Below are 13,910 nucleotides of genomic sequence, written 5' to 3' on the forward strand. Positions count from 1 at the left end.
CACATGTTGGTACAAAAGACTGCCTGTATGTTTTTGCAACCACAATAAAACATCATGCACATACACTACACCTTTCAAGATGCTTCCCAAAAGTTCAGAGATGGGGAGAAGAACACAAAATCATAGTAGTTCTCAAACACCACCCAAAGCAGAATGTATTGAGCAAGTGATGCTGATACAGTGAAAAAGCATGTCCCCCAGAATTTTATCCTGCCACTAAGCCATCCTCCTTAAACTACTGGGTTTTACTTATAATTTGCTGGGTTACCAGCCCTAAATTACAGACCAAAAAGACACACAATGTACCACCAAGTCATAAGAAAGATCATGAGACACTGTTTAATTTCAAGGAAAAGTACAGATGAAGAAATGGATACAAAGAAATGTGGTGTCTTAAAGAAAGAGCCCTTTGTTTCCCAATATCCTTCCAGAATTTTTGTTCTCCGGTTGCTTAAGAAGGAAATAACTAGGTACACATCATTCTACAATTTACACCAAAAGCCAAGATACTAAATTATCCTAAATAAGTATTTAAGACGTAAATAGCCTTGAATGCTAAAGTGTTGGGAGGAAGCCATGGGAAGGTATCTGCAGGCACACTCTTAAACACATTAAATATAAAATCCTGCCTTCTGTGTTGCTTGCTGAGAAAGGGCCTCACATACCACTGTCTGTTTTCTGTCTACCTTTCTGCAAAAAAAAGTATCTACAAATATTGCATTAATGTTCCCCCACTTACTATAAAAACATGCAGTTGGAAGCCCTCAGAGTCACAAAAAGAATCTCAAAGCCCTAAGGCACCAAAAGACTATATGCAGCCTTCCTGACATACAGAGGTGTGTGTTAACCTGACACAACCATCCACAACACAATCTCTGTGCCTGTTGTGTTCTTTCTGTGCAACACAATGTCTAAAGAGAGGGGAAACACTGACAGGCCTTTCAAGCAAACCCAGCAGGACCAGCAGGGATGTCACAGTTGGGTTTAGTGCTGCAAGGGAAAATCATATACACAGCTGTATCTGCCTGCATTATCACATCAGCTTCAGTACCACCAAATGGCAGAACTAGCTCCTGTAAAATGTGTACCACCACTGGATCACTTCTGTCAACTACACATCTCTTCCTCCTCCATTGGACTGATCAGGTAAGTTGCTGACTATCTTTCTCACTAAATACAAGGTACAACGGGTACCTTGCTGCACTTTCTGTGGAGAGCTTGGCACAGCTCAGCATGGGCTCCTCTGGGATGCTCCTCTTATGCTACAGGTATCTGGTGCTGCATCCCACTTAGGCCAAAAAACAACCAAAAAACACTAAGAGGAATGCAAGGTAAAACTTATTGCAGTGTGAATTTATTACAGGGTCACACAAGACTGGATTCATCATGTACTAGAACCTGGCATGGGACAGGAAATCATCAGAATCCAATAGCTACAATGTCCCTTGCTAGACACCTCTATCTAACAGCAGACAAACATGTAAGAAACTAATTAAAGTGAAGATGAAGAGTGTAAAAACTGCATTCTCTGCTCCTTCCTCATATGTGTGAAACTGAAAACAAGGAGCATCAGACTACTTACTTTAAAACCAAGAAGAAAAGATATTACTCTTGTTAAAAGACTGTAAAATGAACAGTCAAAAATTCAGAACTAATTGGGCCATCAGGACACTTGGCAGAGCATGCAGAAGCCACAAAAACCAAGGACCCACTCCACATAATTAAAGCAATCAGTTAGGAAGCTGAGACATCATCAACTAGCCATAGATCCTTCCATAAAACACAAGAGCTTGTGGAAACATAAAGCTCAGAGCAGATTAGCTCTGTGTGATTCTGCCCTGCAGTTCTGTCACTGCATGGTAAATTTCGTGGTTTTTAACCTTCGTCCTCAAGTAAGGATTTCAGTCAAGTTTTCTAGAGGTCTATCCAAGTCCCTTTCCATCTCAGAGACATCATTCAAGAACTAGAAATATATTGTTTAATTCTTAAAATATCTTTGGCACAGTCAAATCCTATTTTGATGTCAAGGCACTCCATAAGGATCTCATGAGACAGATGGAGCAGGCAGAAAGATGGCAGGTAAACTGCAGCATAACTAAATAAGCTATTATAGCTGTAATATATTTGGGGAAAAATACTCCAAAGAATACCTACATGATGCTGCCCTCAGAGCTGGCAGTTAGAGCTCAACAGAGAGTTTTTTTGAGAAATGGTTGACAAATCCCTGATTAAAAAAACAAAAACAAACAAACAAAAAACCCCCCAAAAAAACCCTTACAGAATGTAGTAGCTCATTCAGCAAGTAAGGTATTGAAAACAAGGCAGAGGACACTCTTTCCTGCTCTGAAAGACCTTGGTTGTTGCTACGTGCACCTCTGGCCTCTTTGCATCTCAAGAAGCATGTAGTACATTTAGAGGAGACTTTAAGAATGGCATCTACAGAGAGGAAGAGGACTGATTAGCTGCCTCACAAGAGGAGGCTAAACAGGTTGACAACCAACAGTGGAGAAGAACCCAACAGACATTTACCAGCTCTCTGTAATTCCTACGTAACAGTTGGATATTGACAAAGTAGAAAGGGAATGGACATTATTAAACCAGGCATACACACTCTCCCTAGAAAGCACCTGCAGTTGCCACTGTTGGAGACTGAGACAGAGAGACTACTGAACTCATTCCTAACTCTTCCCTACTTTTCACAGAATCATGGAATGGTTTTGGTTGGAAGGGACCTTAAAATCATCCAGTTCCAACCCCTCTATATGGGCAGGGACACTCTCACTAGACCAGGCTGCTCCAAGCCCCATCCAATCTGGCCTTGAACACTTCCAGGCATGAGCATGATTCTTCTCCAGGCCCAGGGCATCCGTTACTGGCACTGGTCTCAAAGTGGTGGCAGTGGGATGGAATGAGAATCCTCTCCACCCAGTAACTCTAGTTTAAAGCCCTTTCTACTGTACTGGCAAGCCTATTGCCAAAGATGCTCCCCCTCCCCCTTCCTCTGAAAAATGTACCCCATCAGCCCCTAGGAGACCAGGTTTCTTGAAATGAGTCCCATGGCCTAGGAAGCCAAAGCTCTGAAGGTGGCATCGCTCCCAGAACCATTTATTGATTTTCCCAATAGGATATGTTCTTTCAAGCCCCCTTCTCTTTGACCAGAAGGATCAATGAAAAGACTGCCTGCACTCCCAAGTCCTTCAGTGCTACCTCCCAGGGCTCTGTAATCTTTCTTCATGGTCTTCAGGTTGCTCCTGGCTATATCACTGGTACCCACATGAAAGAGCAGGAGTGGCTAAGAGCTGGTGGGACATACAAGCTCAGATAGTCTTCAGTGATATCCCTGATGTGTCCCCATTTCGCAGCACACCTCCTGCTGGCTCAATCACAGCTATTCAGTTTTTCATTTTAACTTAATCTACCACTGCCTTTGCAATAAGGGACTCAGGATGCTGCCTCAGAGCTGGTACCACTGCAGGTAGGACAGAACTGCTCAGGAGAAGTGGGAAGGCAGTATATGAGTGTACTGTGCATACAGTCTCCAGATGGTTTGGTTGGGTGTTCCCCATTTCAAGCCAGCTGGTAGGTGAGCTGTTGACTTACGCTGAGGTGGTTGAGAATCAAAAGGCATCATCATCATCTTGGGCCTCATCCCCCTTCTTCCTGCCAGTGTTGACATGCTATCCTCTGACTCATGCCCTAAAGGAAAAAATCTAAAGGTTATTTACCATTACATTAAGGTTTCTATAATATCATACTAGATTATTTCACTCCTCTCTTTATTTCTGGGCTGTCCTGTCTGAAAGCAGTTCTGTGACACACAACTGATAAACCCAGCTCTTTTATCCTCACTGCAAGTTGGAGAAGAGGACAGTCAGGGTGAAGATTATTTGTCACTAAAGAAACTCTTTAAGCTATAAGGCAAACACAAAGCTCTGGCAGTACAGAGTCACATATATAGGTGAGATGTGCTGGATTAACACGTTAAACCAGCCACCAAGAGAAAACTCACCCACACCTCCAGCACTGAGCAGTAGTACCAAAACCTGTGATTGTGTATTTGACTGCTCAAAACATGTCATGCACATGTCTTAACAGTTTTATATGAAACACCTGTGAGATAATCTGATTAGAAATCAGTATTTACCAAGGGAAAAAAAAATTTTTCATTTTTTCACTAAAACATGTGATACATCTTTTTCAGAGTCTTATAAGATAGGCACAAAACCTATTCACTACTTGGAAAATGAGGAGAGTCAGCTAGAGTGAAACGTATTTCATTTTGGTCATAGCCAAAGTATTCCTTGATAGCTCACCTCTGTAGGAATTCCTCCTTTGATGGATATTGCTGTCCATGGAATTATCAACCGGTGTGATGTCTTGGGAATTGCGAGGGATTGGAGTATCTGTCATGATTGGATTGGGATCAGGAGATTTATCAATGGGCTTTAGCTCCAGTCTTTCATGATGTATCCAGAGGTCAGGAGGCTTGACATCTTTGGAGTTTCCTTTGTACTTATGGGAACCATTCACTGATTTGCAGGCAGCTCGTTTCCTTGAGAAGGAAAACAAATTAAGTATTATTAGATGTGGGGTTCCTTTCACTTGTTGAAAAAGGCAAATTTTGACTGAGATTTCCTTCAGTTCTTGTATCCACCTGAGCAAAAGCTTCCCACTGGGCAGGAAGCTTTCAATTTTACATACAAGCACATCTGGCATCTCAAAGCATATTCCGCAACTCTGATGCCATGAAATTTGTCTCAAATGCTACCGCATGCTGCAGAACTATGCTCTACAGTCTAAGCTTTCATTAACAGAAATTAAGTTGCCAGTGGTCATGGTTATTGAGAGAATATTCTAAACATGAAGTGTGCAGACACCGTGCTGTGCCATACTCCAGGGCTCACAAACAACCTCAAAAAACAGCTGAAGCCGGAGTGTGCAAAACAACCAATTATCCCAACAGGATAGTTATCTCTAAAGAGTAATGACATGAATGTGCATTTTACCAATTCTCAGGTTAGACAGATCTAACTAACGTGCTTTTCGTTGCTTCTCAGCAGCAGAGGCAGACATTGGGCATGATGGAATTATGGAAAAATAAACTGTAGAGCTCCAGCAGTGCCCTCCACACACACTCCTCATTCTGGACACTGGCAAGGATGGAAGAAGGTGTACCTTCTGGGTAGCAGACTTCTAGAAATGGCTGAGACATGACTAAATAAAATAGTGAAAATAGCAGTGGACAGAACCTCCCATGTAGGTGACAGGCAGTCAGTTGTGCTGCCAGCACCCTGTGTTAATCACTGCTGCACAAGTGAAACACATCAGAAGGTTATTCACTGGTTGGGGGTTGCTGCGTGTTAAGAGAGGTGGCATTTAAAAACTGGGAAAACAAAGGCAAGATTTCATAGGAATATTTCTGTTCTTTGAAAATAAGATTCGTCTCTTGGGCACAGACCCATGACTCTTGCTCTCTCCCAAGCACATCCCCTGCTGCTAGATCATCACTTGTATATCTTTGCTCTCCTCTTCTGAAGAGCTTTCATTTTGGCAGGATGGCTCAGATCTAGCAAAACAAGGGGAGATTATATTCTAAGCCTGGCTTTTAATTACTTTTTTTAAAATTCTGTTTTGCATAAGAGAGTCTTCTCAAACCCAAAAAAAGGCTTTCAGGTGTGTTCATTTCTTTCAAAGACCATGCAGAAACCTTCAGGAGCATATAAATGGAGGCATGGCTGCTGTAGTTTTAATTCAGATGCTCTAAATGAGGCTAGAGTTCAGATGCACACCTGTATTTAGGATTTCGGAGCACTTTTCTAAGGACTCCAGTACCAGGTTCAGCTTCCACACCAGTGACCTATCTAAGAATTGGATATTTTCATGCCCAGATTGTAAACCTGCTCCACGCAGTGAAGTACCTGCTAAGAACAGAAGTAAGACTCTGCCTGTTGAGCTCACACAGCTCTGAACAGAGGTATCAGCTCAAGCCTAGAAGCAGAACTGCCAGGCTGGCATGCTGCTCTGCCCAAATTAATTCTGTCTCTGATGCTGGTTCAAAATGAGAGATGTCAGCTTGCAGATGACCACATAAACATCCAGCAAGACACACATCAGAAAATGCTGCGACTACCTCAAACACACTGAGATGAGGATAAAAAAAGAAGTGCTAGGTAATACCAGTACTTCAAACAATTATTTCTCCTCAGAGAGAGACAAATGTAGGTATACGTGAAAGTGTTGCCCCAGTTCACTTGTAAACTCTTGATAGTTTGAAAACTCTGCAACACGGATTAGGGAAAGCAGAACATCATCATCATCACCACACATGGTAACTTAGCTGTATCACCACGTGCTGCCCTCTGAACACAAGAATTCAAACTGCATGGCTAATCTGTTGTCAAAAATAGAAATTCCACAGCCTACAAGACTTAAAAGTAATAAATTCTAGAGCATCATAAATAAAAGGTTAAATATTAGAATTAAGTAAGAAAGGTAAACCAGGGCAAAGTGCCACCCCAACATCTTACTTTTTTTGGTGAGAAGTTGTACGCCGAGTGCAGAAGACAGCAACTATCACCACTATCACAATGGTGATCACTCCCACAGACACTATGATCACAAGGAGCATGTTGCTGTCCAAAGGAGAAGTGGGACTTCCATGTGGACTGTTACTACCTGGAAGAGTATGAGTTAGAAGAAAGGGGTTATTCACCCTTGAGAAAAGATCTGCATCAAATGCAAGCAGTGTTCATCAAAGACTCCTGGAATTGTACAGATCAGCAAATCAGCTGAGTGAGAAAGATGCTTTGTTTGTTGGGATTTCAAGCAAAGTGCTTTCTGGGTTTTTTTTTTTGTCATTTGACAACTGTGTTTCTGCACAATTATTAAATATTCAAGATGGTATATACATCATTTCCAGTGAACTGTATAAAAATTTACATTCATCTTACTCAAATATTTATAATAAAAAAAATACAATAGTTTAGAGTCTATGGAGAGTATACCTTGGACGCTGTTAAAACTACAGCACTACAGGTATCCCATTGGACCAAATAATCATATGAACTGGTATCAGAATTGTACAGTTGTCCCTTTGCTCTGAAAGAAGTGTATTTTATGTGATACTAATTAGTGTTACCTTCGGGCATGGCTTCCACAATGCACAGCGATAATAAGGAGAAAGAGTTAAGATTTTTTTCCTTCCTAACATGTTCTTACTGAATTAATTTTACACTTGTGCATGACACCAGCCATTTAAAACTAAACCGGGAACAAGATCTGCTTATCAGATGGAAATGGAAAAGCATGCAATGATGGGTTTTTTCCATATACCCCACACAGCAGGCAAGAACACTATGACACAAGTGTGATACAATTTCTGGGTGTGGGAACAACTATTATCATAAACAGGAAAAGTTACTGGCAGATTTGTAACCAGTAGGATATAGCATTGCTCAGTGACATGCCAAAAGATACTGTATTTAAATTGAAAAGCTTTACAACAACACTCACCACCAAGTGGTGGTTTGTAATCTGGTCCTATGTCCACCGGGCGGCCTCCTTTCCCTGCAGATCCCGAAGCTGAAAAGATTGTAGATGTGGTCATTTTATACTCTTATCTACACACGTGTACATATAAACACACACTTCAGCAATTCTAAGGTAGCTCTTCCAGAATGTCTCTGAACTACTGTGAGCAAATTTTTTCCCCTCCTTTTCTCACCCTTAAAAAAAGGATTTGGCTTTGAACAGAACTGTGTTTCTCCAAGAAGAACCTTCTTCAAAAGAGGTATTTAATAATTAGTTTCTTGTGTTATTATTTTCCCAAGTAAGCATAGAAGCTTCTACTGGTATTCATGAAAAAAAATATAATTAAAATGACTTGCAGTAGTAAACCAGTATATATTGAGGCTTTGCCACACTTGACAGTTAATAATCTTGAAAACAGTAATTATACAGGTTTCTTAATACCTAATTAAAGTGTGGAAGTCTGGAAATAAATGAAAGATCAAAAGCACAGTAAATGTAGCATTAAGTCCCTGCCTAACCATAAAAAACTTACATTTAACTTCTCATTCTTTTATCATCTTTTCACCTTTGCCACAAATCACAGTAACTATCACGTTTTAAGGAAACCTGAGGTAACAAATCAATTTGGTTCAAACCATTATGTTTATAGGATGACAATGGACATAAACTTATCTGTCCATCAGTTATTACAAACTGAGGCAAAGTGCACAGCCCCTCTAGAACCTTCCCTCCTGCTAGTGGGCTCCTTGGAGCTAAATGCACGAGCTGACCTCACAGCTGAAATGCATCCACTTTTACTTTAACAAGTAGTTCCCCGTGCATCATTCAGGCCTAATTTAGATTCCTTGCTGTTGCTGCAAGACTCATGAAGACACAAGTTGACCTCTCATGTTAAGATCTCTCCTGAGTTAGCAGAATGCTTCCTGCAGATAAAAATATACAAATCCCTGGCTCTTGCGCTTCTCTATTTTCATGAAAACACAAGGAAGCAAATTTACCACGGATGACAAAAATATTGTAATAGGGGGAACATCCGGCAAGATGCAAACAACAACTTTCCTCTTCTTAATGGAACCCATAACACTTCACACATTTGTTAGGCACAAAAAGCCAAAACAAAAAACCATCATCTGCAAATACAGCAGTTTCACCATCAACAGAAGGGTTTTCTCAGTTACAAATCCTCTCTAATCAAGAAGCAGTAAATGCTCAAGGATGTGTAACAAATGGAAATTGTAAACCTTAAGTCAAAGTCTGTAAATAAGTCACTGTGAAAAAAGAAGAACTGGAAAAATAAGGAGAAGGTATCAGCAAGAATAATGATTAAGCCCCAGGAAGGACAGTAAACAGGAATGTAACATATATACAGGTAGATATACATTAAGTAAATGGAACAGACATACTGCAGGACAAATCCATAATGAAAAAGATGTATTTCACCTGCCAGTCTAGACAGGACACTGCATACAGTGAAAACGTTTGCTTTTTGAAGTACTACATCAGTAATTTTGCAGCAGCAATGAAATAATTTAACAGAATTTTAAACAGTTTATTTTTAATACATTTACATCTGTATGACCAGATAACTTGACTGAAAAAACCTAGATGAAGGTATGTTGGAGCACTAGGGAAGTTGCAGGAGGAAGAGGGAATGAAAAAAACTGATATTTGTAAAGGACAAATAGACACCGTGTGCATTTTTAATATTGCTGCTGGTGCCTTAACATAGGCAAGATCATGGAAAAGGTGATAGAAGATGGTGGAATCCTTTATGCACACCTTTCTGTTTTATTGAGAACAGTATTTTCAAACAAACTATATGTCACTTATAAATTCAGTTGGTAATTATGCACAAATACTATATTTAGAGTTCCATAAAACACTTTACGGAGTACTGTACAATGCTTTGTTAAAAACAGCATAATAAAAAAGCAATGTAGCCCAGATTAACAAGATTATCAACTAATTAACTGATAAGAATAAGAATTATAATTGCAGAATCATTATTCACAAGGGGTATTTCTAATGAGTTCTGCAAAGACCTTGTGCTTGGCCAAGTGTGATTCAACATCATTAACAACCCTGTGAAAGAAAATTAAAATAATTGCTACTGAAGTTACCAGATGACATAAAATAATGGAGTAGATAGTAAGATACACAAAGTCACCTGCACAGACCTTGCAGTACATAGGGGGGGAACACACAGAGTCCATAGGTTTTATCCCAGGGTCTGCACTCCCTGGAACAATGAAGATACTCACACAAACAACTGCAGGTCCTAAACCTCTCCCCCCATGTGAGTGTGTGTATGTGACAGTGTATAGAAATCATACTTCGAAGATAAAAATTATGTCAGTTTGGTACAGAGGTTTTCCATTTACTTCTGCATTAAGGAAAAGTTTAACATTTAATCAAAATTGGGGTTTGGGTTTTTTTTTAGCGTGTGTGTCTCCATGTTATCCATCAGGCATGTGAAGATACAAAACACATTTTAACTTTCTGTTACTTTCAGATAATTTTAATAGGATTAGATTTCTTAACCTTTCCTTTTGCACTAGGTCAGTGCAACTCCTTGAAGCTTGGCAGCAACAGCCACTGACCTCTCCAAATACCAGAGCTGTGATAGAGAAGTGTGTGGAAGAACGATATGGTGTGCTTAATATAGAAGAAAACAATTGTCCTGGTTTGGGCCAGGATAAAGGTGGTTTTCTGTTTCTGTACTTTTGCTTTTAGCTAAGTCCCTTGTAAGTAGTTGCATTTGCTGAAATTAACAGCAACTTTCTCAGACAGTGTATGTGCTTCTAGGACTGATAACACTTGATGTTTATAGTTACTGCTAGAGACTGGTATGCAGGGCCAAGGACACTGTTTTCCTCAGCTCTGAGGAAAATATTTTACTGTCCAGGAGGATAAAGAGGTCCCACCTGAACCCTCCTTTAGGGAGGAACGGACAAGATAGATGCCAGAACTGACCAAACAGAGTATTCCATCCCATATACGTCACACTCAGTATAAATTTGAGGCATCACGAGGGCCGAGCCAGATTTTTCCAGATCTTTTCCTGCTTCCCTTCCTTCACCCGGCATCCTAGAAGGATCCTGTCCGTTCGTCTGCCTGTGGTCCTGATCCGTGCCAGCCCCTATCTGTGTGTTCCTGCCTCCGGTTCCTGACTGCTGCCGACTCCAGGAGTCCAGCCTGGACTTTCCCAGGGCTGCCCTACAGCCTCGGTGGTGACGTGAGAGTTATTGGGGGAAAGGGGGGAGGAATGTGGTTTCCATTTTCCTGTATATTTGTATATATTCAGTAATTTTACCTATTTATCACTACTGTTTCATTAAAGTTGTGTAGTTTAGTTTCCAACCCATAAGTCTCTCTCCCTTATTCTCTCTCCTTTCTTCATCGAGGGGAGAGAGAGATTAAAGAGAGCGTCTGTTATTCGGTTTAATTGCCGGGTCAGTGTTAAACCGTGACAACAATAAAGTAGGGGAGAGAAAAAACAGAAAGAGCCACTGAGGCCAGACCTTTCTGCTCTTCAGCTTGTCTTCTCCTTTCCTATATTTAACCTACTGCCATGATTTATAATCTCTGTTCTTGGAATTCTGAAACAAAACTCTCTTGGGTAGGGTTTTTGTGAGTTACAAATTATATAAATTATCTAATATGATAAATACTAACAAAATTCTTACTAGAAGAATATATTACTCCAGAATGATAATGATGAATGAGATTCTTAGTTATCTACTGAAATGAGATTAGAATAGTGCAGAAAAGAAAACAGTAACTTTGAAATAAAGCCTTCTAATATTCTCCTAGTCCCTTTCAGTTGCAGTTGAGCACCAACAATGTGAGCATCTGCTTCCCCACAGACAAGCCTGAATCTCACCCACCACCTCTGTTACACCAGTCTGGTTATGAATTTTCTCCTTAGATGTCCAGTATAAGCATTATTTGGTACACAGGAAGTAAAAGCATGTAAGTAACAAGTTGAAAAGAAAGTAAAAAAGTCCCCAAACCACCTCAACCTTTAGGATATATTTAATCATATGTCTAAGCTGCTTGCTAACGTCCTTTTAAACTCACCCCTTTAGACTAATTCCTCCCTTTCTGGGGGAGCTTGTAGGTTATTTGGAAGAAAGCAAAGACAGCCCTGGGACATTCACCTTATAATTCAATGTAGTAAACGCAAAGCTACCATTTTTCAAGCTAGCATTTTAAAACCTTGGGGTTTGCAAAAGCTAATGCTGGGCTCTTCAGGAGAGCCTGGAGTCTCAGCTGACAAAGAGAATCTCTTTTGCAAAGGAGTTTTCTAAACCAGACGTACTTTCCTTTATTAGGAAAATCTAGATGTAGAGCTCACAAAACAGCACTTGTGCTAATTAGATAACTATCTGATCTTCCACTTCTGTGTACTGTGATCTTGCTTCAATGGTCAGAGGCTGGCTGGAGCATCACTTAATTCAAATTCATTTTGACTGAGTGATTCAGCTCTGGCACAATCTGCTTGTCCTTTCATGTGACATCTGACTACAGAGATCACTTCATACTCCCAACACACACACACCCACACACCCACACCCACATACACACACACACACCAAACAGATTTCCAGTTCTTCCACTAGTAAAAGCAGACAGGAACTTGCTCATTTACAGTTAGAGAAGTAGATACTTGTTTCATTTTGCACATGGACAGGAAAACCAAAATGTATGATGGATGGAATAAAAGAGAAAGCATGGCTATTCATTTACCTTGATCATTAGGCATTTTATCTGAGGATTCAGCTAGTGGGACAAGCACAAGAAAGGAAAAAATAAGAGAAAGATCACAAGGCTGGAAGGAGTAAGAAAATTTGAAATTTTACATGCATAAGTTGCCTAGCTAGAGCTCAAATTTCAAACCACCAGTACTCATATGGAAAAAGTACTGTTAGAAAATCTACTCATAAGTTTTGATTTTCTCTTCTCATTTGAGCACATTTTTCCAAGCTGCCATGCATTTGCACAATTTCACTGGTTACCTATCACCAAGCTATTCTTGATTTAAGAACTTGTTGTGTCCCACTCTTTCCTGTTCTATCATTCAGCTCACTTCTGAGCAGCTTCTGCTTTCTACTACTTCATCATAAGCTGATGTGACACACAAGACCTAGAATCTTAAAGCAACTAAAAACTCCATTTCTAAAAGGCACATTTAGGACATGAGACCTCAACATTAATAACTATATGACTAAAGTGTCTATCAGTAAATCTGAAACTACACAATTAATCAAAAAGCTGAGTAACATTTGTATATATACAAACTACACTCAAGAACCATCCAGTAGAAACTTCCATCATCTCCCTCTCTTTTCCAATTTAAATATAAAAATCATGCTACTGGTATCTTATCACTATAGGGGTGGGATTCAGAAAATGAGGAAGAAGATATTTAGACATATGCGATACTTTACCTTTTGGGGTTCTGAACTGAACTGCCTCAGACATAGGCCCCATGCCCTTAGAGTTGCGGGCCTGAATTTTGAAATAATATGGTGTATCAAGGGTCAGCTCTTGTATCTGATGGGTCAGTCTGTTTCCCACAACAGGTTCAATAACCCAATCATGGATTTCAGCATTCACATCCGTACTGTAGTAGATGATGTATCCTAGCCAGTGCAAAAAAGCAAAAGAACTTTATACGTAAAAGTATAGGACAGTTGTAAGATCTCACAGAAAGTGTTCTATTAACTTTCATTGGTATTTGTACAGCTTAATGATTATGAGTTTTCTGAAAGTTCGTCCTTACTTTTTCAAAACTAAGAACACATTCAAATATTAGGCAGCCCTAAATTCTAAACTGTTCAAAAGCATATGTTGAGACAAAAGCCCTTAAAAATATCAGATTTATTTTGAACACAGTTCATTGAATATAAAGAAATTCCTCGTTTCCATCTTTCCCTGTTGATAGACCAAATAATGTAAAATAAGATTATTAAATATACTGTGCATACAAACCAACACAGAGTTAAAGCTTTATAACTTTTACCGAATAAGAAACACAGAGCTTCAACATAAATTAAATACTTGTAGCAATACAGGGCTCATAATATGCTCTACGCACAACCTGCTGCTCCTCTTGTCCCACAGACCACCAGCCTGGGGTTACAGTAAGGAAAGGGAGGCCCTCTCCAGAGTGACTTCATCTTCTTTCAAGTAATTGCAAATATTGCTGGTACATCAAATTACCACAATTAGCAGTAACCAGCACTGCATGGAGGGTGATGCTTGAAACAGCAGTTGTAGTTCTGGCATGCTTCATTTCCTCCCTTGGTGCAATGGTTCACTACTGAGGGGTGGACTTGATAATTTGCTACTTGTACAGGTCACAAAACAATAGATCA

At 39.9% G+C, this 13,910-nt stretch overlaps 1 protein-coding gene across 1 annotated transcript in view; it reads right to left on the bottom strand.

Annotated features, from left to right (window-relative positions):
- Positions 1-1,614: 1,614 nt before the first annotated feature.
- NEO1 (neogenin 1) overlaps positions 1,615-13,910 on the bottom strand; it is a 194,748-nt gene continuing 182,452 nt past the window's right edge. The window contains exons 20-26 of the mRNA XM_030457311.1: positions 12,981-13,175; positions 12,280-12,312; positions 7,513-7,581; positions 6,528-6,675; positions 4,314-4,552; positions 3,601-3,696; positions 1,615-1,622 (exon numbers count right to left, since the gene is read on the bottom strand). Coding sequence (XP_030313171.1) covers positions 1,615-1,622; positions 3,601-3,696; positions 4,314-4,552; positions 6,528-6,675; positions 7,513-7,581; positions 12,280-12,312; positions 12,981-13,175 — 788 coding nt within the window. The remainder of the gene's footprint in view (positions 1,623-3,600; positions 3,697-4,313; positions 4,553-6,527; positions 6,676-7,512; positions 7,582-12,279; positions 12,313-12,980; positions 13,176-13,910) is intronic.

The sequence above is a fragment of the Calypte anna genome, chromosome 10 (assembly GCF_003957555.1).
Source record: "Calypte anna isolate BGI_N300 chromosome 10, bCalAnn1_v1.p, whole genome shotgun sequence".
Lineage (NCBI taxonomy): Eukaryota > Metazoa > Chordata > Aves > Apodiformes > Trochilidae > Calypte > Calypte anna.